This window comes from Coturnix japonica, chromosome 3, assembly GCF_054131305.1.
Source record: "Coturnix japonica strain WE chromosome 3, WE-NBRP24, whole genome shotgun sequence".
Lineage (NCBI taxonomy): Eukaryota > Metazoa > Chordata > Aves > Galliformes > Phasianidae > Coturnix > Coturnix japonica.
Genome location: NC_140665.1, coordinates 93323524 through 93351312, shown reverse-complemented (window position 1 = coordinate 93351312; position 27789 = coordinate 93323524). Strand labels below are relative to the sequence as shown.

Sequence of the window (27789 nt, the reverse complement as noted above, 5' to 3'; positions counted from 1 at the left end):
TACTCCTGTAATGTAGATAATGATTTATTGTCATGTCTCTGGAAGCTTAGTGTAACTTTCCCTTCTTCTATTTCTTGTCTCTTTTCTATAAGAACACTTGAAGAAAATGTGTACAAGATTGCTGTTTCTTTGGCCCAGCGATACAATGTTCCTCTTTGGGAAGTTTATATGATCCACCTGGAGTTTTTATTCACGGACAGTGGGTAAGTTTTCATCCCTGCATATTCACGTAGAGGTCTGTTACACAGAAATGCATCCTAATCCAAGAGAAAATGGGTTGCCATATGTTGGAGGCAAACATAGGTTGTGGTTTTGTATTTCTTGCATTGTGACAGATCATGGATTTCTGTTCTGTCTTTTCCCTGTGATGCTTTTGTAGTCTGTCGTGAAAATCTGTTATAAATGAGTCCATGAGCATTTTCTTGTTCTTGTAATTATCATTTGTGATAGCAGATTTATATTTTTGCAGTTCCTTGAAAAATGTTTGGAGGCATGATAATATTTTATAGAATCACAGAATGGGTTGGATTGGAAGGGACCTTAAATATAATCTAGTTCCAGTCCCCTTGCTGTGGGCAGAGTTGCCAGCTTGCCCTGAAAGTCTCCAGGGCTGGAGTATCCACAGCTTCTCTGGGCATCCTGTTCTAGTGCCTCACCACTCTCTGAGAGAAACATTTTTCTCTAACATCTGGTCTAAATCTCCCCCTTTTTTAGTTAAAGCCATATCCCCTTGTCCTGTTGCTATCAGACCATACAAAAATTGATCTCTGTCATAATTATAAGCTCTTTCTGTATTTGTTGAACTCTCCTAAATAATCACAAGCAAAATAAATTTGGTCTTCTCAGTCATGTTCTTCATGTATCCGAGTTCTGTTTGTTCCCCTTCCTTTTAGTGAAAATGGTTTTCTACAAGATTTCTTGGCCATTTTTTTCCAGACTACTAGACTCCAGCCATACCTGGCACTGATATCAGTGAGATTCTCTTTTTTTACATTCTACATTCAGTTCTTGTCTTTTTCTTTTCAGACTTTGATATCTTGTCAGTCATACAAGTACTTAAGCATATTCAAAGAGAAACAAACCTGTTCAGTGAAAGACCAGGCTACTTGCTGAAATTGTCATCTGAGTGCACTGTGATGTAGAGCCCCCTGTGCAATACAGCAGCTGTTATCTACTGTTCTGACAGACATAATGAAATTAGTTGGTTTCAAATTTTAAACTATGACAGCAGCACTAGGTTGCAGTATTATTTCTACCTCTCTTAACATTAACTATTAATTAAAAAGCATTAAAATGCTTTATAGTATATGAGACAATAAAACTAAAACCTAATAGGTTTTGGTACAAGTTGTGAGAAGTTAAAATATCATTTTGGGATTTTCTTTGCTTTCTCTAGAAAACAAAAAAGTCATATTGTCAAAATGTTGATGCTGCTTCATGATTTAGTGTTTTAAACTAAATGTAGAGTCAGGGTGTAAATTTGGCAACACTGGGGTGAGCATGAAAGAACCAGCTGATTTATCTGAGACTATCAAAGGTGTTTTGAGTCAATTTTCTAGCACTTTTTGTTCTGTCTTCTGTTATTATTCATGGAATTCTGAAATCATTGAAGTACAAAGTAACAACTGTTTCCCTAATGAGATTCAAAAAAGGTCTTGAAAATTGATACATAATAGCATAATGCGCTGCTGAGTATGTTTTGTTGTATCATAATCTTGTTTTAAAGTTGATTGACAGCATATGGCCATTAAAGTATATTTTAGTCTTGGGATTATGGCATTAATAATGTATGAGTCATTATGCATTCATTCTGAAATGAAGATTATTCTAAGACATAATCTCTTTTACCAAATACGCAGTGTTGCTATAAGCCAGCCTTTATGGACAGAAACTCAAATGAAGGGCCTAAATCATTTGTATTTATTTGAGTAGTTGATGACAAACATGTTTTTCTGTTGTGCTTTGAATTTGAAAGCAGATATATAATTCAGTGAAAACTAATAATTGTGTCTTTGGAAGGATCTGGTCAAATTTCATTTCCAAACTCTTAAAATACCTTTCATGATTTTGTCAACTTTGTGTTTGTCTTTATGAACTCAATTCTGGAATCTTTCTGAATGGTATAATGAACCCTTTGCCTTCCTCTCCCAACAAATTACACAAAACGAAAGAAAACCTTACAGCAATACTTTGCCAATTAAAGCTAAATATCCCTTCAGCCTATAGTTTCATTCTGGGGTATGGAGAGAAGAACTTATATAGATCATTCTCCTGAAATAAATTTGTTCCAAGTGTCAGTTTTGTCTGTTATTAAGAGTGAGTAGCACTTCATTTACATTAATATTGTCCATTTTTCCCTTAATTGTGCTAGAAATATTACATTTAATCAATAACAATTTAGGGACTTAAATTAATGCTTACGAGTGTAGTAACTAAGTTCTAGACATAAAAAACAACAACAAGAAAAAAAAACACCAAAATACCCAAAACTTCTCCCTTAGAAATTAGAGATGCATTTTAAACTGAGAGAAGGTTGCATCTGTAGTATTTATTGCGTGAAACTCATTTTTAGGAGTGAAACTTAGATGTATTTTCCTTGGTTGCCAAACAGAAACGTGTATCATATATGGCATACAAAATGAGGAAATAGTCTGTGGCTGGATGCAGGAGAGAGTCAAGGTGACTGTCATCAATAGGTGACTTCTTTCCTTGGATTTCAGTTACCTTTCTGGTGATAGATATATAAATTCAAGATGAGACTTCATTGATATACATCCATTTTTATCCGAGTTGAGAGGAAAATGTGAGACTGGCTGAGGTCAACCTGAGATTTGGTGGCATTCTCGTAAATTTCCGTGGATGACAGTTTGAAAGTTACTGTAATAAATCTGTCAAATTAAATATGCTAAGCATGAGTGACAGTGTCAAATAGGACAAGAACCAATTTTCAGTGATAATCTCTGTCAAAGCATTCACAGATCCTCATCTGCTACAGAAAATACAATGTACTAGATTGGGAGAACTGATCAAGCTTAAGATTCTCTGTCAACTTTCAGCTACATGTGCCATGTGGTTTATCTGTCTGTTGTTTTTAAGGGCTTCCTATATGCATCTACTGATGTCTGCTTTTACATTTAGTTATAATTAGGGATTTGCAATGCTTCTTTTAAGCCCATTTCAGTGTGCGTCTCCCATAATCTATTTGACCAGGTAAACAGATAAAATGATCAGGAAATTGAAGAGCATCTTAATTTTTATTTATTAAGAATTGAAACTGTCAAAACTTTTAAGAATAAATATTTACACTTCAGTAATCTCTTCAAAAGTTGAACTTTACTGACTTCTCTCTATAAACAAATAAGTGTTCTGTCTTAAGGAATGTTCATCTGAAGACACATTCATGACATGTCCAAGTCTTTGAAGCAGAATTCTGTCTAAATGCAGGTTGTCTACACTGGAAATAGAAGAAAGAGCACAAAGTCTTGGTCTTTTTGAGACTTTGAAAACAAGTCCCGAAACCTTATATGAACACATGGTTAAATATGTTTACCCAAGTATTGAAGGGAGAGATCACCAACGGTTGCTTTATTATTTCACACTCCTGGAAAATTGTGGTTGTTCAGAAGCTGTGAAACATGCTGTGAAGCCTGAAACTCACATCAGACTCCTGAAAAAGTTCAAAGCAGTTGCACCAGGTATGAGAACTACTGCCTATTTGTTTTCCTAGTGGTAGTTAATATTCTGGTTTGCTGACACAAGTATGGGTATTAATATTACTTTTTAAGAAGAAATGCAGACATCCTGGAGCATGAACCTGAAAGTTTGATGTGAATTGTCTTCAGCAATTTGGAGAACATTGTTTCATCTTTCAAAAGTCAGCATTATATAATATGTCAAAAACTTTAAGCATTTTTGTAAAGAGGGTTATTTTATTTTGTCCTTTTGCTTTGATGTTAACTTCTGCTTTTGCAGAAAACCATTATTTATCCCCTTACGTTATTTTTTCCCTTCTTCCTCCCTAGTCTGTATGCATGACTGTAAATAAAAGAGGAATGAGAGTTTCACTAGTTTTACACAGAAATGTGAAAGTGTAATTTTGAATAACTTCTATTTTGTTTGCCTTTTTCTCTTTGCAAATAGGTCTTAATTACAAAAAACTAATGGATGAAAATGAAAACCCTTTGGAAACGTTGGAGCCTGTCCTTACAAGTCAAAATATTTTATCTATTTCCAAACTGGCTCCCAAAATCCCTAAAAAAGATGGCAGTATGCTATCACCAAGCTCTCTGTATGCTGTCTGGTTACAAAACCTTTTTTGGAATGGTGATCGCCATCTCATTAAAAAAATGCCAGAAACCATGGATGAATGGCTGCATGCATATGATGTGTGTTCAAAGTACTTTGATAGACTTGATCCAGATGATATCATCACTTTTATTGATGAAATTACCTTTTCTTCAAAAGCTGTTACAAAGGTAAGTGGATCTAATAGAAGAATTCCAAACTTAAGGTGAAGCAAAGTTGATGTACTGTTAGGGAGAAATTCATAGCAAAGTTTGATATTTTTAATTTTACAGTTCTTGAAGATGATTTCATGAGCACATACATTCCTGTACACCTGTCTCTTCTATTCTCCTGTCAGTATACAAAGAAAAATAATTGTTTTGATACAGGAGTTGGCTCTGGGGATAAGAGAGATTTTCAACTTAAAGTCACAGTATTCTGGTTTAGAAGAGAATAAGATATTCTTCTCATGTGTTTATTTTACTTGTGCTAATCCTGAAATTCATTGTGCTGCAAGCTTCTATTTACTAGCAGTCTTTTGCATAGTGAGTATGATGCTCCACAGAGAAGAGTTCTGGGCCACTGCATATGGTTTCCAAGCGCTGTAATAATTTAAATGATAAACTGAGTTGTAATTTCCATCTGGCTGAAAGCCTAGCATTGAAAGAATGTACTTTCATGTCTGTAGCATAAGCTATCAGATCTGCATTTTAGTTTTGCCCAGTGAAACTTGGTTATAAAGATATTTCTAACATAAAATTTTACCTATGTTTTGTCATGTATTTTTACTACCAAGCACAGAAGGGCGATAAGAGGTTTCTTAGGTATTTCCTCAGGAGCCTGAGATACTGTCTTCACTAACTTAATCTGAAATGGAAAGATGATGGAGTTTTGTTTTGTTTTGTTGTTTTGCTTTTTAATCTTCCCTACTCTGCATCATGCTCATTTTAATGAACTGTTTATTGTAAGTGTCATTTTTTTTCTCTCTCTCTGGATATAGTTTTAGAGTGCCAGAACTTAGTGAAAACTTTTTGTTATTCATTGAATCATGTCTCTGGTGATAACAACACGGCCCATGTGAACAGCATGGAGCTGCATGAGGCGTGGGGCAGGTGGAGGTTAAAGGAAAGGCTCTACACCAGAGGGTGCTTGGGCCCTGAAGCAGGCTGCTCAGGGCAGTGGCTATGGTTGAAGAAATGTTTGAACAGTGCTCTCCGAAATATGATTTGGTTTTTGAGAGGTCATGTTGAGTCAGGAGTTGGACATGATGATTCTTGTGTCTCTCTTCCAACCAGTTTTATTCCATGATTTAGAGAGAGTTTCATGCCTACTGGGAGATACTGGCAGTCAAGATGAGGCCTCAGTTGCTAGACATGACCCTGCACTGAGGTGGCCAGGGGATGACCATATTCAAATGAGAAGGATTGTTGTCTTCATGTATTACTGCTGTTAGTAATTTGTTGAAACTCTCTTATCATGCCTTGAGCATTTCAGAAGCTATTTCTTATTTATTCCAGATGTAGGGGGTAACATCTCCTGTGTATGTATTTTGAAGTGTTTTGTTTGTTTCTGTTTAGGATTCTAAAATAGTTTTTGTACTCTCTTAAGGTGAGTAGGTGTAAAGAGAAAAACTGCCGATGGCTCTTTGAAGGTTATTGTAGTTGCTCTGTAAGCAGAACTTAGCAGAAAGCTTTTGGTCTGCAGCCCAAAGTCATAAAATGAACTCAAGAATTGTTTGAAGCTGTCGATGGCATCTACTTTGCACTGGATTTGAGAATGAAACAGCTGTTTAACCAGCTTGCAACTATACTTGTCTTTAATAATTTTCAAATGGAGAGCATGCAATGAAAAATTATCGTAACAGTGCCTGAGACAGTATTTGATTCAGAGATATCTTTCCTATAACTTTATGCATCAAGTGTTTTTCAGATTAATGCTGTACCTTTTACTTAGAATTTTAGTTCCTGTTACATTTCTGTATTTCATAGAGATATTGATGTTTAGTATAAATAAAGATCTGCAAAAAAACTTGATGCTTGCACATGAATTAATCATGGAACAATCAAGAAATTCTCAAGTGATAAGGAGTTATGGAAGGAAGGCCAAGTAGGTAGGATGGGACAGTTACTCTGGAGGGGTAAGGCAGCATGGATATTTTAACTGACTGGGAATTTAGGAAGCTGATACCAGAATATCCCTCACTATTTCAGTATATTAACAGAAATAAGGAGAGGCAGGTAACAGGTCAGCAAAGCAATTAAAATCTTCTTCTACTTGTGTGTCACTTGATAGAACAGAATGTGGAAACGATGCTTAGCTGTAAAAGGTGAATTAAAGCATAGGGATTTATTGCTGACTTATGCAACTTGTAATTGTTAGTGAGAAAGATGGGAACTTACTGGGGTTTGACAATGAGTCCCCTTCCTCTCCTTTACTTTCTACTTGCTTTTCTATATTAATTTTAAATTATTATGCTTTACTAAGAGACATTTGTGTATAATGTCACAATAATTACAGCATGGAGTATGGGTTGGGAAAGAAGAGTGGGCGGCCATGGGTCTGATTTATTAAAGAACTTTCCTTATGGTGACATGTAGAAGTTGTTTGCATTTTTTGAATGTGAAAATGCCATAGCAACTACTTTCATTGTTGCTCCTTCTGTGCTACAAATAAATGGACATCTGAAAGGTAGAAGGATAACTTCTTAGATTAGTTAGGCCAGCAGTAAATGGGTTTACAGGGAGATGAATGAGCAGTGCTTAGCTGGCAAAGAAACGGAGAAAATCTCAGTTGGAGAAATAAATGAGCTTTTTATACTTGTCAATAGCCTTTTGCATAACTGTGTTATTTGTCCTTTCACATCTAGTGATTTGAGGTATAATGAGGTTTTTGGTGACTGTGTGCTCATATAAGACCTCAGATGTATTCTTCCATATTTCTTGCAGTCAACAGAAATCAGATACCACCTGGAAGATGAGATTCAGTTCCCCAGTCTTAAAGATTCAAAGTAAAGGGTGACTCTGGGTGGTGGGAACTGCGTAGGCAGTGATGTATCGCAGTGGGACTCTGATAAATCATTAAGCCCAAAGTAATGCTGTTAATGTACTGGATATTCTGTACAAGACAGATCAGACTACTTCCCAAATATTGTTTTGATTTATATTTTTTTATGCCAGCATATATCTAGAATATGGTCTGTGTTTTCCAGGGGGAGATTAAGGGTGACTTTTGAAGCTACAGTAACACTTGATTGTTCAATTGGCTAGTTATTCTTTGTTTTTTTTAAACGCTAGACCAAATTTATTTAATTTTGAAATCCCAGCTTATAGACTTCTTTTTCTGCTGTATTGAAGAGATAATTGTCAAAGTTTTGTTTCCACACATTCTGCCTTCAGTTGAACAAAGCATAGATGGATGGTAAATGAAACAAGTGAAGTTTTTAACTCTTAGTACCCTTTTACACATTGAAGGACTGAAGCAAGTATTGATCCTTTCATCAGCATAAGCTACTTGCACATGGAATATGTTGTGGTGATGAATGGCATTAAATGGAGCTATCCACAAGTGATGAGTGATGTTCCCCAGGGGTCAGTAATGGAACGTGTCCTGTTCAGTATCTTTATTGATGACTTAGATGAGGGTGTTGAGTGCACACTCATACTAAGTTGGGAGGCAGTGTTAGTCTGCCTGGGGGTAGGAATGTCCTTCAGAGAGATCTGAACGGGCTTGATTGCTGGGCTGAGGCCATTAGGTTTAATTTCAGCAAGACCAAGTGTCAGGTCCTGCATTTTGGCCACAACAACACCAGGCAACTCTTCAGGCAGAGTAACTGGAAGACTTTGTGGAAGAAGTGGACCTGGGGGTGCTGATCAACACTCAACTAAACGTGAGACAGAAGAATGCACAAGTGGCCAAGAAGGCCAATGGCATCTTGGCTTGTATCAGAAATAGTGTTTCTGTAAGAGCAGGGAAGTGATCATTCCTCTGTACTCAGCCCTGGTGAGGGCACACCTCAAGTACTGTGTTTAGTTTTGGGCCCCTCATTACAAGAAAGATGTTGAGGCCCCAGACATATCCAGAGAAGGAAAGGACTTCACTAATAGTGTAAGGGTTTTAATTGAAAGGTTGACCCTCATTCCTTTTGAGTTTGCAGTGTCTTTTTGACAATTTTCATCTTACTTAAGCAGGAATATGATGTGCGTGTTCTGACTAAATGCCAAATGGATGAACTGTGGACAACTCAACTACTGCACTGTTTTATCTTTCAATTTGAATGGCTTTAAATGCCATTTTAATTAGTTGTAGAGAAAGCTCAGCTTTAAAGAAGTTCATTGTAATATTCAGTACCTTTTGGTGACTGATTGACTTCTTAGCATTTTACATAGTTTTAAGGGAAATGAGTATAGCTTTACTTGAATATGTACAAGACATGTTAATAATGTTCTTACAAAGCACAGCTGCATTCATGCCAGATTTTGAATTATGTGTCATCTTTTTATCACTTTTTATCACTGTGCTCTAGTTCAATCAGTCTGTCTTGCATGACATCTTCCTTCATATGCATTAACAGTACCTCTTTTTCTGACATCAATACATTTTAGATACTTCATTGTACCTTACCATTAGTGTATATTAATAAGTCTGCTTCAAGAGGAAGCGTAAGGAGTAGTGTCTTTCCTTTAACTGATCTCTTATGTTTGTTAGAACTTCGGTCCTTCAGATTAATTGTACTGTAGGTGTTTATTTTCTTTGTGGTAGCTTATGTGCCATGGATTTTTTGTTTATCATTTGTTGCAAAGTACAGCACCTGTTGATTAGTGACTAAACCAGCATTGATAACATGCCAGTGTTTTGACTTGCACAGCATCAAGACTTTCTTTCTTCCATGTTAGTAAGTTAAATGTAGGCAAAAAAGGTAGAAAGGGTCACAGCCAGGACAGCTGATTAAATCTGGCAAAAGGAATTATATACCATATAATATGATGCTCAGCAGTAACAAATGGAGGTATTGGGGTGTCTTCCAAAGGCAATCAGAGATTTTCTTGGTGTTGTTCTGTTTATGGTGAGTTACTTACTCCATGTTTTAAACTATATTTGTCTTCATTCAAAAGGTTTTTTGGCCTTTGCTATTCCAGTTGTCTCCTCCCACCTGTAACAATTGGGAACCATCTTTCTTTATCCTGTAATTAATTAAACTTGGTTTTCCTTCTACAATCTCTTGTTGAGATATGCCGAGATGACATTTGGTCGCTGAAGTATGTGAAGCTGGAATTTGATGGCAGAGACAGGAACTGAATCAAACTGTCTACTTTGTGCATCAGGCAGTATATATTTGTTGGTTGCTCAAAGCAGAGTCTCTTCCTTGAAGATCTTCAAAATCTGCCTGGACCTAGTCCTGAGAAGCCTTCTGTGGATGTTTCTGCTTGTGTCCCTGCTGGTGTTAGGCCACACAATCCCAGATGGCCCTGTCAACCTCATCCAGTCTCTGATAGTGTTGCTGGGGTCCCAGGTTTTCATCAAAAGTGAAACTGCTTTTATCATCTCAAAGCTGAATGTTAATCATTGTCAATACGAGCCAGGATCAGAAAGTTCATGAGCAAACGAATGTTACTTGTGCAATACTTTAAGAAGTACTTAAATATTCTAAAGGAACTTGGCTTCTAGAATGGACTTTTATCCTAAGGAGTGAAATCTGTTGTACTGAAATAAATTGTGTGATGTTCCTTTATTTGAAAATGAAAGAAAACTGATTTTTAGGGTGTTTTTTTTTTTTTTTAAATCACACATTGAAGCCTATAGAAGTAAAGATCCTTTTGAACTTTAAAACCTTTTAGAAAAAAGAAAACTTCACATTCAAACAAAGATTGAAGTAGCCCGTAAGCTATTTTTTTCACAGAGCATGACACCAAATCTCATTACTGAGCTGACTAGAAATATGGTGGATAGCCATTTATGTTTGGGAATAAAATAATCATAGAGAAGATATGTTAGTAGTGTTGCATTTTAGTAGTATGCAAATAAGAATGCAAAATTAAAATGGTCTTGGAATAAGATTCTTGTTTTTAATGCTCTTCTATGTATGCTGATGGCATCGTGACTTTATGCGTGTAGAATATTCACATAGTTCTCTAGGATATAACAGTTAGATGGAATACTTAAATTGTTTGCCTTTTTGCATCTCTCTTAATTGCATTTGGAACATTAGAAAATATACAGTTGAAGAGAGAAAATGAAAAATATAGCTGTTTTCATCTTTTATGAGGTTTACAAGATGGATACATAAATCCATCCACAGTCATTAAATTGTAACGTGATATGAAGAGTATCACCTTTTCTCTGCTTTTATTATAACAGCTTAGTTTCCCTCTTTCTGTGGTAAATCCACCTTTTTCCTATTCAATATGTCACACAGATCCAAGCTTTGTTTTCTATTTCTTGTGTAACTCTACTTTGAAGTTAACATTGTTAGCATGTCTTTGTGATAGATCTGATAGTTAAAACAACTGACATTAAAGTACCTAATGCTGTGAGTGTAGGCAGAGATCTCCATCTCTCAGAAGGTTAATTACAAGCATCTTAAAACAGGACTTGAAATTATAATTTAACAATTTATACATGACATCATTTTAAAATAATATTTCAGACTTTGTTTTAGATTTCCAGCTGATGCTACTGTTAAGAGCACAGCAGTTTGCTGCAAATGCTGTCTGTATAAAAAGTATTTCCATCTTTATCTGCTCCCAAAGTACTCCTGGAATCTGGAAGCTTGGAAATCAGTAGCTGTTGCCTGGCTTCTATTCTGAAGTACTCAGTTCCATTCTGATGCACTGGAATAACCCCATCGTGCCAGATGGTAGCATAGAAGGAGACTTCATTTGGTGTATACATGAATATATCTGGAAAATCATCTCCATCTTGCTTTAATGCCTAGATACATCTGGTTGTAAAGGTCTTTCAAAACAGCAAGTTTTTATTCTGTATAACTCACACTTTAAATATGTAGATTTGAAAGGATTTTGTATATCTCTTAAAGCCAATCTGTTGCAGCCTACGTTTTATTAAAATTATGTAGAAGTCCAATATACTTCTATGAGAGACTGATAAAAACTTGATAGCTGCAAAATCTTCATTGCAGTTAGTAGCGTAATATATGGTAACCTACCTGTGAAGTAATTTCAGAAAATACTCAAGCAGATCAAAACATACATGGCTCAAATAAATTATTGAAGTAGACCTCTAGGTGCTCTTTGTTTATGATTATAGTCTTAGAGATCTATTTCAAACCATATCTAGATCTAACAAAACTAAGCTTAGGCTAATTTTTGGATTTGTTTTTTTCAGTTCGTGTTGTAGAATGATCCCCAGACATCTCTTAATGCAAAGTTAAACAGTTAAAAAATAAAAAAGGGAAGAAAGAAAGAAAAAAAGACAATGTGCAAAAATAATGAAAATTTCTTCAGAAATGTTGGTATTTTCTATTGTGAGCCATATCCAAGGTCAGTAAGAGAAGGGATGACAGAAGAAAGTAAATGGAATACTGATCTTTTTAAAAATAAATGAGTAGATAAGTCTGTTTCTCCTAAAACATTCCAGTTTTTTAATGCACAACTGTAGAACAGTGGACCTCTAGGCATTGCTTTAATATAAATAGTAGTGTATAGATAATAATAGTAATGATTTAATATTGAGCATTCTCTTTCAGCTGCCTGTTGAAGCCAGGATAGAAGTGACTAAGAAGGCTGTTAAGGCAGTCAAACATCTTTCTGAGAAATCAAGAAAAAAGCCTTCTGAGAATGACTTGGAAGATGCTAAAAATCCAGCTGCTGCATATGAAAAAACTCTGAATCACTTACAACAATCCCTCGCTCATCTGGAAACACTCACTCATAGTTTTATCACTTATTTGAAAAACAGTGAACAGGTAAATGTTACCAGTCTGATACTTGTTTTGAGTGTTGCCATAACCAGCAGTGATACACATCAAACTGCTGTCATATTTTTTGTGTTTTACAGCTTTGTTTTTGTTTACTTGGTGTGTGAAAATTCACTTCTACTGCTCTTTTCTGTTTGTAGTAGATGTTTTATCTTGGCAGAAGATGACACATACCCATAAATAAGGAGTACACTGATTCGTGTTCAAAATTTATCTGTTCTTAGGACGTACTACAGAAGTATGGCTATTTATATGATCTGTCAAGGTCAGAGAGAGACCAAATCCGTGAGCAAGCAGTAACCATGTGTATAGATGGTCAGCCTCTGGACATGATACAACAGTTGATAGAAGTGGCTGTTGGAGATCTTTGTTTTTCTACCAAAGATATTGTCCACTGTGCTATTAAAAAAATTATCTGTATGCTAAGGTAAGTCTACTGTCAGCATTTTTTTGTTTATTGGTTTGTTTTAAATTGAGTGCTTGTTCGCTTTCAATGTGTGTTTTTTATAGGAGATTAGGTAATGAGAGGAAATGACTTCTTATTTTTCCACTCATAGATAACTTCATATTCAGATAAGACAGTTATTCCGAGTTTAGGAAGCCTGAGTTATCTGAACAAACAAGCAACAGAACTTATTCTGTCCACTGACGAGTCCTTTTAAGTTTAAAACTTTTAGGTTTGCAATTCCATTGTGTGCATTCATTTCAGAAATTTTGGCAATTTTATGATTGCACGTATTTCTTCCCTCTTCAGGAGAGGGAAATAATGTGTGTATTTTCATGCAGGTATTTGTGCAGTAGAAGCCTAACAACAGCTGTTGCCACAGCATTTAATGCTACAAAATGAAGTATGATTTCCATCTTTTGAGTAACTTGCTGGGTTTTTTGGGGGGAGCTTTTTGGTTCTTACACAAATCAAACCTCCATGGCAAAATGAATCATCTCTTATGTGAAAAGTATGGAGAAAAATGTGAAATAACTGGCTTCCACACTTTATACTTACATGTCCTTGAATAATTCTGTTGATATGGGGTGAGTCCTGGATGATGCAAGAGGAGATTAAATCAGCTGGTGCTGTTTTTCTTAGCCTCAGTTAACAGTGAGTTTAGCGTTTGCATTAACTTCAATACATTGGTCTTTTACATGTGTATATTCTTTATAGTCTTGTTTCTAAATAACAAATGTAACACGTGTAAGGAGTCTTACAAATCTGCTGTAGTTATTGTGTGCTTCCTTAAGTACCTGTTGTGTCTTGGATGACAAAGGAAGAAAGAATTTTGCATTGAAGAATGAACTACTGCCTATTGAGTTAGCACTGATGTCTGTATTTACAGTCTTTCATCCCAGAATAGGCATATCTTTCATTCATAATTTTGAGGTTAAAGTAATTTTAATTTAGCTGGCATTTGGGAGAATATTCCTCTGGGAATATAGAGCCGTTTAAAATACACGTGAATGGACTTAATGAGGAAATGGACACAGGTGAGGGAAAGAAAAGCAAGCTTTGGAAACGCCTTTCAGTGAAATAATGTACATTTTGTACATTATTTTTAGTGGTTATTCCTAGCTGAGCTTGCCATTCGTAATACCTCCTCCTAAGAAGTAGTAAGTAAGTAAATAAATAAATAAATTGACAGCTTTCATAGTGATAGTGACTATAAAATTCTTCTGTAAGTAATGTGGAACTATGGTATATCCTTTGAAGTTCAACCTTTTTCCTGCCACAGTGAAACTTGAAGATATTTATTAGAGTGATGAAATAATAGAGAATGTTGCTTAGGGGCTTGAATGACAATCCATGAAGAGACTGTACATGGAAAACATTGTGTTAGAATTAAATAAGCCTGTGAATATCCTCTTTAGCAAGGTTTTACAGTGTGAATGTTGAAGTCTATGAATGTTTGCAGCTCATTAAGTGCAACCTGTCCTCTTTCTATCAAGGAGATAGCAGTGTTCAGACTCATGCCTCTCTGATATAATTTAACTAATAATAAGTTCAGTTTCCATTGTTGTTGATCTGGAGCTAAAATGTGAAATTCTGAACAAGCAGGGGAAGAAGTTCTGGGATTTGACATCTGTACCCCTAACAAAATTTGTGTTCCCAAGCAAAATAGAATTCAATATCTTTTGTGATCATTGTTAACAGAATATCAATGACATCTTAAAAATCCTGCTTTTAGTGATGCTCTTCCTCCTCCAGAGCATTATGAAAATACTCACTTTGGCTGTTTTTTTTTTTTTCTTTTTCTATAGTCTGATTAAATTAATTCATCAGGGACACTCTCTTGGATTTGATGTAGGGGAATGCTGCCCGCTGGGTCTTTGATGTGCTAAGTATTCCATATGAAAGACCACTTTATCAATGACCTCGTGTAACCAGCAGAAAATTTTATTTTAAAGGAAGGAGTAGGAATGGAAGTGCAGGGGGAAAAGGCAATTTATATCACTTATTATAGATGGAGAGATTTTTCTCATTTTAATATTATTCCAGATCTGTCTTTCAAGGTATTTCTGTTCTAAACAGATACATGGAACACACGTGAAAGTATTCTGCTGTTAAATTGCTGCTAGGCTCTTTCACATTTTATACCAGATTAGATGGATAAAACTTAGGGAATTTATTTGGTTTATTTGTCATGAGGGATAATTATATGTGGGTAGGATGATATGAGTGGACATAACAGAATTACGTAAGGCTAGCATGGAAAATAATTTACATCTCTATTTCTCAGTGATTATGGATATACTACAGCAAATTGAAGAGCCACAGATAAAAAGAAGGCAGCCTGTCAAAGCACTTGCAGCCTTCTTCATCAGAAAATGTGTTCCTGAAGTCACTCAGTTCATAACATCCTCAGTGATGCTGTGATCATAGCAATGTCAGTACCATTGTCTGTTCTGCAGACCATGACCAGTAACTACTAAGCAGCACTTTTCATTAAAGATTGGAAAGTACATCCCTCCTGTGGACAAAACAGGAGAGAGAAAGAATTGGGGCCTTAGTTTGACACCTCAGATATACTCAGAAATTTGCAACTTTTCAACCGGTGTGTGATTCTTTTGACCACAATTCTTCTTTATGAATGCAAACTGATGCTAAAACAAACAAACAAAATGTTATAAAAAAAAATGCTCTAGTTAATTTACTGCCTGTCTGCCAAGAGGATGAGAGTCACTGGGTGGTAGTAGTCGCATAACAAAAAGTGCAAAGTTTGACTACTACAGTGTTAAAAATCCATCAGAGAATAGAAAATCCTTGAAGTAATATCCTCCCTCTTATGAAATTCAGTAAGACGATATTATAAGATAGCATCATTCTAAATATAGCAAGCATTTAAAAGAAAGGTTCTGTCTTGCCATCTCTTAAGCCTACTGGCATTGATGCAATTTCTGTGAATGAAAGTGGTTTCATCTCTTTTCTAAGCTCCAATACTAGCTTTAAAGTGAGAGCATAACACAAATCAAAGCATATTAACCGCAGCATTTTATATGGCATTTTCATTTCAGGGTTCATGGGCAAAAAAACTGTACTTAAAAGAAGTCTTTCCCATGAACCTGGGAAGCTAAATTTTCTTTAATAATTGCAATAATTGCAACCTTTCAAGGGAAAACGCTGATATATATATTGATATATATATATATATATATATATATATATATATGTTAGCTTTGATACAGAACTGTTATATAAAACAGTTTTGCATGAGACAAATTTCTTCTTTGGCAGTTAACATTCAAAGCAATACTTGTAGGGTCATAACTCTGAACTCAAGTTTCTCTGGATTTTCTGTAACTATGGTGACATGGAATGTAATTAAGGTACTGTAACTATAAATGAGACCGGCGAATGTGGATGTGAAAATTATGGTTATATCTGTGATATACATGAAAGTGAAATGCATCCTTCCTTTCAGTTTCGTAACTGCAGCCTCCCTTGAAACACATTAAGCATCTTTACTTATTGAGATGTTTTCTGTCTGTTATAGAAGAATCTTTTACAAAGTATTGAGTTTCTGTAAAAATAAATTACTTTTTGGTGTCCTGCTGCCTTCTGCAACTGGAACGCAACAGTGCTGGACTGGGAGATGAGTGGGTGGAGAGGGGATCTAGGCCATACTGATGTGACAACAGGCTCATTGTGCCTCAGCGGTGTGCCCTGGCAGCCAAGAAGCAACCTGTTTTGAGGTGCATTGAACACAGCATAGCCAGCCATACAAAAGAAGTGATTCTCCCACTATATTTAAACTTAACAGTTCTGGAAGAACAGTTCTGGGCTCCACAATATAACAAGAATGTTAATATATTTGAAAATGTCCAGGGCAACAAAAAGTGGGTAACAGGGCTGGAAGGCATGTCCTGTGTGGAGGGGCTGAGAACACTTGGATTGCCTTGTCTGGATGAGGCTGAGAAGCAACCTTACTGCTTCCTGCAGCTCCTGAAGCAGAGGGGAGGTACTGTCAAATACTATAATTTCAAGAAAAGTATTGTCCAGTTCTGTCTTTTTTTTTTGGTCTTCCTTGACTTTCTTGTGGTGCACAATTCCGGCGCACAAAGTAGAAAATCTTGCATTAGTAGGTATAAAACCTCTCCAAGAGAAGATATCTGAAAACTTTATACAGGAACAGTTTTTGACACTTTCGTGTTTGCCATTGGAAACAGCAGCTATTGATATAAATCTCTTTGTTTCTTAATACAAAGAAATGATAATATGAAAAAGATTTTGGTAATCAATGGTAATGTGATTAGAATTAGCTAAGATTCAGTTTATTCTGTTACAAAATCACTCATGCAATATATTAGAAGCATTTCATGATCGTGAATGATGAAGAAATATTTTGTTTTTCGTGTGAGGATATTCTGCTTAGGAGGAGTCCAGGTAATCAGGGAAGACAGGTTATCCTAGAAAGACATTAGGACTTCCTTCATTTGCAGCTCCTAAATCTTTCAGCTTTAGGTGTTCAGCTGGGTTTTGTTTCTTGAAGTTTTGGAAGTTTCTGCCAGGCAATGAGCAGCACAGGTTTGTTGAAATGGTAACACCAACAGTATATGATTTGATTGTTTTCCTGGTATTTAGATAGAGTGCAAAACAGAAAGAGGTAAATAGGGCTGGAATAATAAAAGAATATCATGTATTTTCAATGAACAGTTTAATGAGGTTAAAATACTTAGATTGGTTTAATTTATTCCCTTTTCAAGCATTCTTTGTGCTTTATTGTATTTGAGGAACTTGATTAAATATGTATCACTTTTCTGATGCTGAACCAAGATCAAAATGAACCTTTATCAGTGTAATGACTCGAGGCTCGTATGTGGGAGTTTGGAGGTGAACACTGAATTCTGTATTGTTGAATACATGCATAAAGTAGCATATAATCTGTGAGTAAAACTAATCATTAATTTTATTTGTTTCTGTTAGTAGCTGCCCCTTTTAATTAGGAAAAAAACAAGGCAGTGGTCTTTGTAGAATCTTGACACTATTATTTGTTTAATGAGCGATAGGATATTTTTATTTTATTTTACCATTTCAGTCAGTAAAAGGAATACTAAGCATGTAATAAATACCAGCTTTATGCTTGTATGTTCATATTATAGATAACTGTAGTTTACTAGTAAAATTAAACTTTTTTTTTTTTCGTTCTCTTTCAGCTGCTTTAAACAACAATCAGGATACTCTGAACATAAATATTTATATATATATATATTCATATGTATATATATTTAACATATTTAATAGCAGAATAGCTTTAATAGCCTGATGAACAGTAGGAAAAATACATTTTATCTGTGGGTTTTTGAGTCATCCTCAGTAAACTAACTTGGGGAATGCTTGCCTGCCTTTCTTCTGTGCAGAGTTCCCAAACTCTAAGATTGGAAAAATTGCTGTTTTCTATTTCAGTCCAGGAAGATATGAAAACAATGTTACTAGTTAAGCAGGAAAAGTGGAAAGCTTCCATAATTCACATATAATATAGACTTGGGTAGATTTAAGTATACCATTATGGACCGTTTTACAGTGACTTTTGTGTCTTCCTTTAACAGTGGAAATGATGATTCTACATCAGTCGAAGATCCACTTGGAATCCTAGAAGGCATTGTTTCTGCAGTACATGCCAGTGTTGAAAAAGGGTAAGAGCTTATTATGTGGAGTCCTTTCTTAAGACTTTGAGAGATACCTTGTAGGGATGCCTTCAAGATACGATATTGAGTATGGATTATTTTCTTCAGGGATGTATATAATGAGTTTGCACTTAGTTTTCTAGGATTTTATTTTTAACATGCTATCACTTACAAAGCTCAAAATCTGAAGCCTGACAGAACCGTTTACTTGACCGTTTGGAAGAAAGAAGTCACTGAACGTAACATTTACATAATAATGCAGTAATGGTGATTTGAGGAAATTAAGGTATTTCTGCCCTAACTCCATCTAGAAGTAGAACCCTGCTTTTGTTTCAGTTTATTAGATAGGCTATGTGGAAAAAAGTCACTTTTAGATACCTGAATTTAGATTTCATAACATGGTGGTGTATGTAGGGTATAGTGCCAAAAAGCAATTACACAAATGCTGTGTAATGCTTCTCTTCTTCTGTGAGGAATGTTCGTATGTCAACTTAAATAATGATTTGTCTGTCTTGTTCCATTGTATCTTTCTTAAAGACAAGAAAGAAAAAAGTCAGTTGTCATTTCTGTTTTATAAACTTAAGAATTTATATCTAATAAAAATAATTAAAAAGTAATAAAGCCCCATGCTCTTTGGTGGCCAACCAAAACAATTAAATTGTTCAGAGGCTCCTCCCCTGATGTTAAATTGTATAAATATTGGATGCTGAAGAAGTCTATTGTCAAAATCTGCAATAAATCTAGTTCACAGTATTATAGTGTAGAATGAGAGAGTCAGTTCTCGTTATATTCTGATATGCACATTCCAGAGTTCTTAGATATATGCTTCAAAATTTAACTGCTGAAACAATAAGCTGAAGTGAAAATCAGTGTAATTACAGGAGATTATTTACATTCTTTTAAGTCCCTGTTCTTATTTATCTTCCTAAAGCTTAGCTATTATATTTCCAAAATATAAATATTCCCCTCAGGAAAGCATATGTAAACAAACAAGTGTGAGCTCTGCAAAACACTGGAAATATTCAGACACTTCCTCTCAATTTCCAGATATTTTACAGTACAGTTTGAATGACGCTCATTTAGCAGAGGCATATCTAATTTTACTGAAGTTCTGCATTCAGCAGCATAATTTAGGCAATATAAAAACTAAGTAAAATTGAGATCTGAATATCTAAGCTGTCAGTGTTTATTTCAGAGCTGCAAGACAGGATCAATTCATATTTTTCAGTCTGATGTTACTTTCCCGTCTGCCTTGTTAGGAGAAATAAGGGAACATTAGTTATAAATCACATTCCACCTGGAGCCATTTTCTTGATTTAAGTTAAATAAATAAGCTTTAGTTTGAAATTCTACTGAAAAATAGCACAATAGACTTTTACTGCTTAGTTACATGATAGTTTAGAGCCAATAAGGAACAGAATAGGTTACCATGTCTGCAGTTGCTAGCAGGTTGGTTGAGTTGGTGGCAGTCAGTGTACTATAAAATGTACTTGAAAATTTAGAATGTATTCATTATAATAAGCATTTAGAAATTAAATTACATTATTAAGATATATTTGTTAATTATCTAAGTGATACGCAAAATATATTGATTTATAACTTTTTTTTTTTTTTAATAAGGATTGTGAACATTTTTCATTGTATTACGACATGCATTGGTTCATCTAGCTAGAGATTATAGAAAAAGCAACCAACAATTTGCTAGAGCCACTTACAATGCTCTTTTGTGTATGTAGAAAAATAAAGAAGGGATCTTTAAGGAAAATAAACAATATAGGTCAATATTAGAGAATGTTGAAAACAAAAAAAAATATGTCATACTCCAAAAAAAAGGTAATAAAAAAAATGTGGTCAGGCTACATAAAGTACAGACGTCAATCAGGACCATTTGCATTAGGTGTGATTTTTAGGTGCTGAAAATCAGGGCCATTGTGATGAAATTGGCAGTCAAGGTAGCGTCAGGATGATGCATAACTGGATAGATGAGTTTTGTGATATTTAAAAGATTATTAGAATTTAAAAAAAAATAAAAAAATAAAAAATTTCTAACACTTAGCTGCAGGAACCTGATATGAGGTCTGATTTGTCTGCAGTCTCTCAGAGGTGAGCTCTTCAGAGGCATACTCCTTCTGAGTAGACATCTAAAAGAAGCAATCTTACTGCTCGTGGTATTCTCTGTACTTGCATATAGCAATTCTGAGGAATCCCACTTTCACACCAGTTCACCTGAGTTCTGCTTCTGTTTAACACAAAGATGACACCTCTGATAAAGTTTGAAATGTATTGAACAAAGCTGTTAAGAACTTTGAAAATACATGTAGGTAATATTTTGATCAGGATGTTTAACATAGTATTGTTTGATTACAGGGAGAAACTAGTTTCTTCAGAGGATCTGTTGGAGTGGCTGAGGCCTTTCTGTGGTGATGACTCTTTACCAGTGAAGCCTCGCATCAAAGTTCTGCAAATTCTGGAACAAGACTTCCACCTCAGTGATGAAGACAGCAAGCTGCTTGTGTACTTCAGGACACAAGCTGTTCTCAGAGCTTGCTGGCCTGAAACAAAGGTATTAAAATTAACTGCTACAGATGATAGTATGAGACATAGCAATACATGGATTATATGGTGAAATTTGAGTTTGTGGTCTGTAGTTGTCACTATGGGCACTAATCTCATTTTCCTTTTGAATCGGGATTATAGTAAATTGTGATTCTTTGAGAAACAAAATTGTTAACAGAATCCTCAGCTTTTGTTTAGGAGCAGGGGTAAGTAGTAGAAAACTTGATTAATGATTTTTTTGTATAGCATGCATTTGATTTCCTTTTTTTTTTTTTTTTTTTTTTTTTTTCCCTTTTTAACATTCTTTCTTTTCAGACAACCGCTTGTCACTTTTACTTTCTTCTTTATCATTTACTTGGTGTGACATTGCAATCAGAATTTCTTTTTTTTCTGAACTCTCTAAGTTTTATACCATGAATCTGTAGTTGGAACATCAAGGACATTCTCAAATGGAAGGAGCTGATTGATAGCGAATGCCTTTGATCATAGTTGGAATGTGCTGTTGTCTCTTTGAAGAGGCAGCACCTAAGGCAGTTTTTTTACTTAGAACAGCTCATACTTTAAACTGTCCCAAGTGTGATTTTTAAAGTCTTTTTTGGAGCAAAGTAAGGGAAAACAAAGTGAAATTATTGCTGAAAGAACTTGTTATAATCTGGTTATTATTTGTTCTTCACAAAGAGACATAGCACTTCTAACCCCAGCTTTCAAGTTTAAGACAGACTGATTTTCCTTCTGAATTAACAGATTAGAAAATTCTGAGTTTTGATTTTTATTTGTTTTTTTAGCATATGTAAAATCTGCATTAGTGAAGATCTTAGAGTTTATTAAAGTTTTCAGGAGTTAAAATTACAAAATCACAACAATGCAGGGATTGGAAAGGATCTCAAGAGATGGAGTCCAACCTCCTTGCTGAAGCAGGTTCCCTATAATAGGTCGCATCCAGATGGGTGTTGAGTATCTCTATAGAAGGAGATTTCATAACCTGTCTGGGCAGCCTGCTCCAGTGTGTGAAGCAGAACACTGAAAAATTGATTATTATTCAAAATAACTTTTTTTTTTTTTTTTTTTTAATGTATGATTCTTTTTTAACTGCTACATTTCACTACTCAATTTGGTAAAGTGCTTATTATGGAAGTGTGTAGTGTTAGAGGGTTCTACATTTAGTCTTCCAGGTTATGTGAAAATTGAGTAAATGCTGAATGGGAAGAAATACTCTTATCTTTGAGGCTTGTGCTATTTTGAAATCATAGGAGTATCAGTTGATGCATTTAGAATTATTCAGAAGCAGGGTTAATCTTCCTCCATTTCCTGAAAGCCTTTCTTCTTCCACCTCCAGTGCTGAAGCCTTATGGAACTAAAATTGAACATTTATAATACTTAGAAAGATAAAATAAAATCTGTGCTCAAAAGCATTTTGTATTAATTTTAAACAAAAGTATTATCTCAGTTTTGACTTGCTCTACTAAGACCTTCCAAAGGAATAATCATCATCATAGTCTTTGAGAAAATGCTTATCTCTTGACTCCTTTAGAAATTACTTTTTCTCTTGCATTGAAAAATACCAGCACTTAACTCTTCAACAACATTGCATGTGTATGCCTGATTGGATTCTTTATCTTCAGTTTGCTTCTGTTGTTAGTATGCAGTGTCCCCGTGTCAACATTTTTTTGCCTATGACCCATTTTCCAATTCAAAAGCATTTCAAGTCTAAAATGTTAAACTAAAATATGTTTTAAAAAATAAAAACAGACAGATAGTAGCTTTCAACCGTGGCTGTAGAAGAAGAGAAAAAAGAAACCTGTATTTGACAGAAACCTTTTGAGATTCATTACACTTAAGAATCATGTAAGGTACCTGATTGCTTTTATTTTCTCCCATAATCTGATAGGTCAAAACGTCTATAACTTCACAACACAAAACTTGCATTAATTTTGTCTCATATCATGTTAGGAATTAAATTAGGAATCAAATGGATTGCATATGCCACTGGCTAATTCTGCCCACCATGACCACTAAGGCTCTCTCAGCAGAGGTACTCCCCTGCGTGATGGTCCTCACTTGTGCTATGCTATGGGACTGTGCTTTCCCAGGTGCAAGACATGTGTATCTTTACTAAACCCTGTGCAATTCTTGTAGACTCTTGTCTTCTAGCCAACTTAGGCCTCCCTATGTAATATGTTAGTAACTTCTATTTTCTAAATGGTGGATTCTCAGAATGATCGTTTTCAGCAGCAAAACACACATGGTTTTGTTGAGGGAGGGAATCTGTGCTGATTATAAGCAACATTCTGTTATGTCATGGCACAGAGAAGTTAATCACTTCAGTGATCTACTCTTTTGCTGATGTGAATAAGAAGATATTGCAATAAGCTGTGTAGTAAAAAGCATAAGGACTGTGCTAGTTAAACTTTTTAGAGGTAATTATATACAAATGAGCCTGTGATGCTGTAATATAAAATTCTATGTGTATGGTATGTAGCTAAGTTCAAAAATAGTTTCTCTGCTTTGCAGTAGTGAAAGCTGTGCTTACGGGTACATACATCAAAATAATTGTTTTTTCACTGCAGTTCCTGCTGCAGATTACAATTAAGAGGGCCCTGTTGTAACGTATTTAAAAATAACTCTAATTTTCTTGTCAGCTCAAGCTAAATGTCATGGATGTGATCTCTTTGCTTTGAATGAATATTTTGTGATAGGTAGCTAGCCTGCAAATTAGATGAATTGGTTCATCTGTTAAGTACTGGTAACCAAAGTTCGGAACTCTTCATTTATGTCCAAGAAAACAAGTGAATGATTCACTACTTAATTTTTTTGTCTCATCTATTCAGCTGATGTCAAGCACTAGTCCTCAGGTTGGTGTTAGAAGAAAATATGACATTATTTGAGTTAATTTGATTTGTTTATTCTGTGAATTAGCAAACAGAAGGTAGGATATTGTTTTCGCTGTGTTTTTGCTAGATACATTTCACATTCCTTTGTGATATGTTAGTAAAACTCCAGAATTCAGTAATTAAGTGAATGCTGAAAAATCAAGAGAGATTGTTATCCAGACAGCTTTTCATTACACAGGTTAATGCTTCAGGTTAGGTGACCTTCAAGAAGCACCCTTGTGGAACTCTATTAAATTTCTGGGTTATTCTCGATAACCCAGTCAAACGTAGACATGAGGAATTACATCTTTCAGAAGCGTGCTGCTATGTCAGTTCATTTTTGTGTGTGTGCATCTATGTGTAGGTATCTGTTTCTCTAATGTCACTCCACCTTTTTAAGTTTGGTCACCTTTTCTCATCCAGCAAAGTAGAGAAACACTCAATGACATTCATTAGAAAAAGGTGGGGAAAACGTGTGGATGTTAATTTTAGCTAGTAGAGAAATGCACCTAATGGTTTTGTTAATGGAGTTAAATTTGTAATGTTTCAAAAAAGTACTCATGATCTTTCTTCCAGACTGTTCTACCCATACTTGCTTGGCATTTCTTCCATTTTTCTAGACAATCCTCTTTTCCTTTCCCATTCCCTGGTACAAATAGGGATACTAAGTATTGTAAAGGATGAATGTGGATTCCTATTGAGTAAAGATAAGTAAAATGATATTGCAGTGTTAAATTACCAGAAAATGTGTGAAAGCCACCCTCAGAGTGTCTGCTAATCCTCTTAGTCAGGCTTCGCATACATCAAAGAGGGCCTTAATATTTAATTATGCTCTAGGTGCTCTAAGTAGTGGTGCCACAAATCAATGTGCTTCTGGGAAACAGGCCAGCTCTTACAAAATTAAAAATGTACTTCATGGAAGCAGCTACCTATCAAACAGTCAGAAACACAGCAATTTCCAGTTCTCTAATGATAAGTTAACAAAATTAAAAATTCAGTGGTCCTCATTTTTCAAAGGCTTGAGAGTCTTTAATTCACATTCCAGAAGCAACCTATCCTCCTGGAGGGAGGAGGCATGCGTTGTTTTAATCCCCTTGATGAATTTTATCTGAGCTCTTCAGGTTCTGTAATTTTCTAGTTAACTGACGCATGAAAAATACGGGTCAAAATGCTGATTTTTTTTTGTACATTACAAAAAAAAATTTTGGAGGGGAGGAGAAAAATGTAGGTTAAGATGTTTACTTCGAAGTTTAGCTTCATCAGTCTAAGATGGGAAGTTATTTGTTTTCATATAATGATAAAAAAAATCTAGTCTGTAATGACTTGCAGCAGGGTAAAATACCAACAAGCACCGTGTGTGTGTACTTTGTGTTTTCTGCAGTGTCCAGTTAGGGAGAATAAGTTACAGAAACAAGAGTTAGAGCTTTTCCCAAGGAAGTTGAAAGCATTAACAAAGGTTCCATAGGTGAAACAAGTGTTAGTTTAAGACAAGAAGTTAACAACTGGGAAGCTTCTGTAAGACACACCTTGTCTTTAAAGGATTGTTTAATTATTATGCAAATTGAAAATGTAATTACTGTTTGCACGCTACTTAAATGCAAATAGCTTTGTCATTTAGAGAAGGTAATCTCTTACCCTTCATATTGTTTCTGGCATTTATTCCATGATCTTGTGGGCTTGGAGAGGTGCTGAGGTCTGGGTATTATTAAAAATCGGAAAAAAATTCTAATACAAATTTGAGATGGTAATTTTAGGACTCGTTATTTCTTATTTTTAAAATATAGCTTTGGAAAATTACTAGATTCATGTGTACGTTCCCAATCGTACCTGTGCTCTTTACTGAGGTAGGCAATTTATGTATGTTAGATGCAGTTCTTCTGTGTCTCAGCAACCTTTCTAATGTATACATTTACATAATGACTTCCTGAGAACTTCTATATAGCTGTCAAACTTCCTCTTTTTTTTTTTTCTTTTCTTTTTTTTTTTTTTCTGGCTCTCTTCCCTGGTTTATCAGAAGTATGTATCTATCTGCATAGAACTCCATGACTTCATAGAGAAGAAATTCAATAGAAATAGCAGATTTTCAGCATTTACCCATTGCATGTACTTGTGTCAATTTAATTTGAACATGAGTATATGGAAAGCAGCCTGAGATGTAAGAACTCCCAAGTCATTTTGCTGAAGGCATTTATCAACTTTCAGATGACTGTGACCTTCAGTTAGCTTGAGCTGGCAAAGTACAAAGTACTGTTTAATCCGTAGCCATCGTTTATTTGTAAAACATGCTTAATTAGAGGAAGAATTTATAATCCAATCATCTTCGAGTAAATTTATTAAGATGTTTATAATTCTAGAGACATTGTTTCTCTATTAAAAATGCATTAAAATTAGGTTTAATAAATTAACTTCAAGTTTTAATCGATATTTTAAAACACTAATTTCCATTTCTTGAAGATGCAGTTTTTCCATATGATGACATGTAAAATATTTATGGGGAACATAAACTGTGGTGTATATGATTGATTAAATACTTTAGAATGCAAATGAATCATTTTCTATTAACTGCACAAATAAAATGGTTAAGACAAATTGAAAAGACAAACAGCATTACTTGAGTGAATGTGATGGTTTCCTATGCAAGACTTGAATAGAATGATTATGTGGCTGCTGCGGTTGCTTTAAAGGAGGATAAACAGGCCCTGGAGTTGGTCCATGTAAGATAATTCACTTTCTGTGACAGTTCTTTAGTAGTGAAGGTATAAATGGAAAATGTTTTTTAGAAAGAAGGATAGTGTGCTTTAAGCTTTATTTTACAAAAATTAAGAGCTCATTAGTAACATATTCTTAGTTCTTATTTTGTGGCAGAGAAATATGTGGGTGAACTGTACTGCAGCCTTATTTTGTCACTTGCTAAAGTTGTGGCATTGAAGGCAGAAAATTCTGGCACAGTGGAAGGATTTCTGCTTCTTTGTGATATTATACGTAACGTTATCCTGTGACTGTTCTCTCCATCCAGTCCCCCTGTGATATGTAGTATACATCCTGAAATGAAATAGTTTGAAAAGAAATGTGATATCCTTGTGGAAATTAATGGTACATGCTTATGAATACAGGCATTGTAATTACCATTTCGAATTCATTGGTACATTATCCAAAAGTCATGGAATTTCTCATGTTCCTGTTTTGATGACATACTCTTCTGAAACATGAATTAATTTATGTAAGCAAAAAAGCAGTCGTAAAATTATCAGAAACTCTCCCTTCTTCATTTGATCCTGAACTTTGTTTTTCCTGCTAGCAGATAAAGTTCTTCATTGGTTTCCATTCAGAGATGTTAAAAGTCTTGAGGTATGAACTGCAAAACTGTTTCTCTTTAGGCCTTATTTTATCTATATCTTATATTGATATATTAATAACTGTTGAAGTCATACTTTTTTTAAGGGGCCTCATTTGGTCAGACATCATTATGGTTGACTTTGTTTAGATCTGTGAACTATTATCTGAGGAGGCCCTGTCAGATATTCATTGAATAGTGGTTGGTAGGCATTTCTAGTAGTTCATATTCATTAGAAGCATGAGACTTTTTTTACTTAAGTACCTACTTCATGTTTGTCTTATTTGATACTTTGATACATCTATTAGGGCTTTTTTTTTTTTTTTTTTCCTAAAAATTCAAGTTTTGGGTAGGTATCACTGCAACATTCCATATTAATATGCCATTTTTATGTTTCTTGTTTGTTCGTTTTTTCCCCTTTATGTAGTATTATAAATCTAAATATATTGTTTCTGTTCCTACGCAAGAGGTTACCTATAACTACAGTGACTGCTGTGACAATGACTACATCAAACTGAAAAGCACCAGTTATAGTGCTTACGTAACTTCATCTTGTTTGACAGTTTTATGATGCTATCTAGTTTTTCAAATGAGTTCTATGGTTGTAAAAGACTTACTCGTTTATTAATTTATATAAAATTTTATATATATATATATATATGGTGCACCATATATATATATATGGTATCTGTCCA

The 27789-nt window shown here is 34.9% G+C and overlaps 1 protein-coding gene across 4 annotated transcripts in view; it reads left to right on the top strand.

Moving 5' to 3' along the window:
• Window positions 1–27789, top strand: part of NBAS (NBAS subunit of NRZ tethering complex) — a 148489-nt gene that overhangs the window by 81530 nt on the left and 39170 nt on the right. For 3 of the 4 annotated variants that reach the window (XR_014944252.1, XM_085542189.1, XM_015859432.3), the window contains 7 exons: window positions 93–203; window positions 3445–3695; window positions 4141–4475; window positions 11987–12205; window positions 12442–12644; window positions 18257–18343; window positions 20702–20897. Coding sequence is in view for 3 of the 4 variants with exons in the window: in XM_085542189.1 (XP_085398315.1) it covers window positions 93–203; window positions 3445–3695; window positions 4141–4475; window positions 11987–12205; window positions 12442–12644; window positions 18257–18343; window positions 20702–20897 (1402 nt within the window). In the remaining variant the exon portion in view is untranslated. Of the gene's footprint in view, window positions 1–92; window positions 204–3444; window positions 3696–4140; window positions 4476–5579; window positions 6303–11986; window positions 12206–12441; window positions 12645–18256; window positions 18344–20701; window positions 20898–27789 lie in introns of those variants that run through there. The other variant, XM_015859433.3, reaches the window with a different exon arrangement.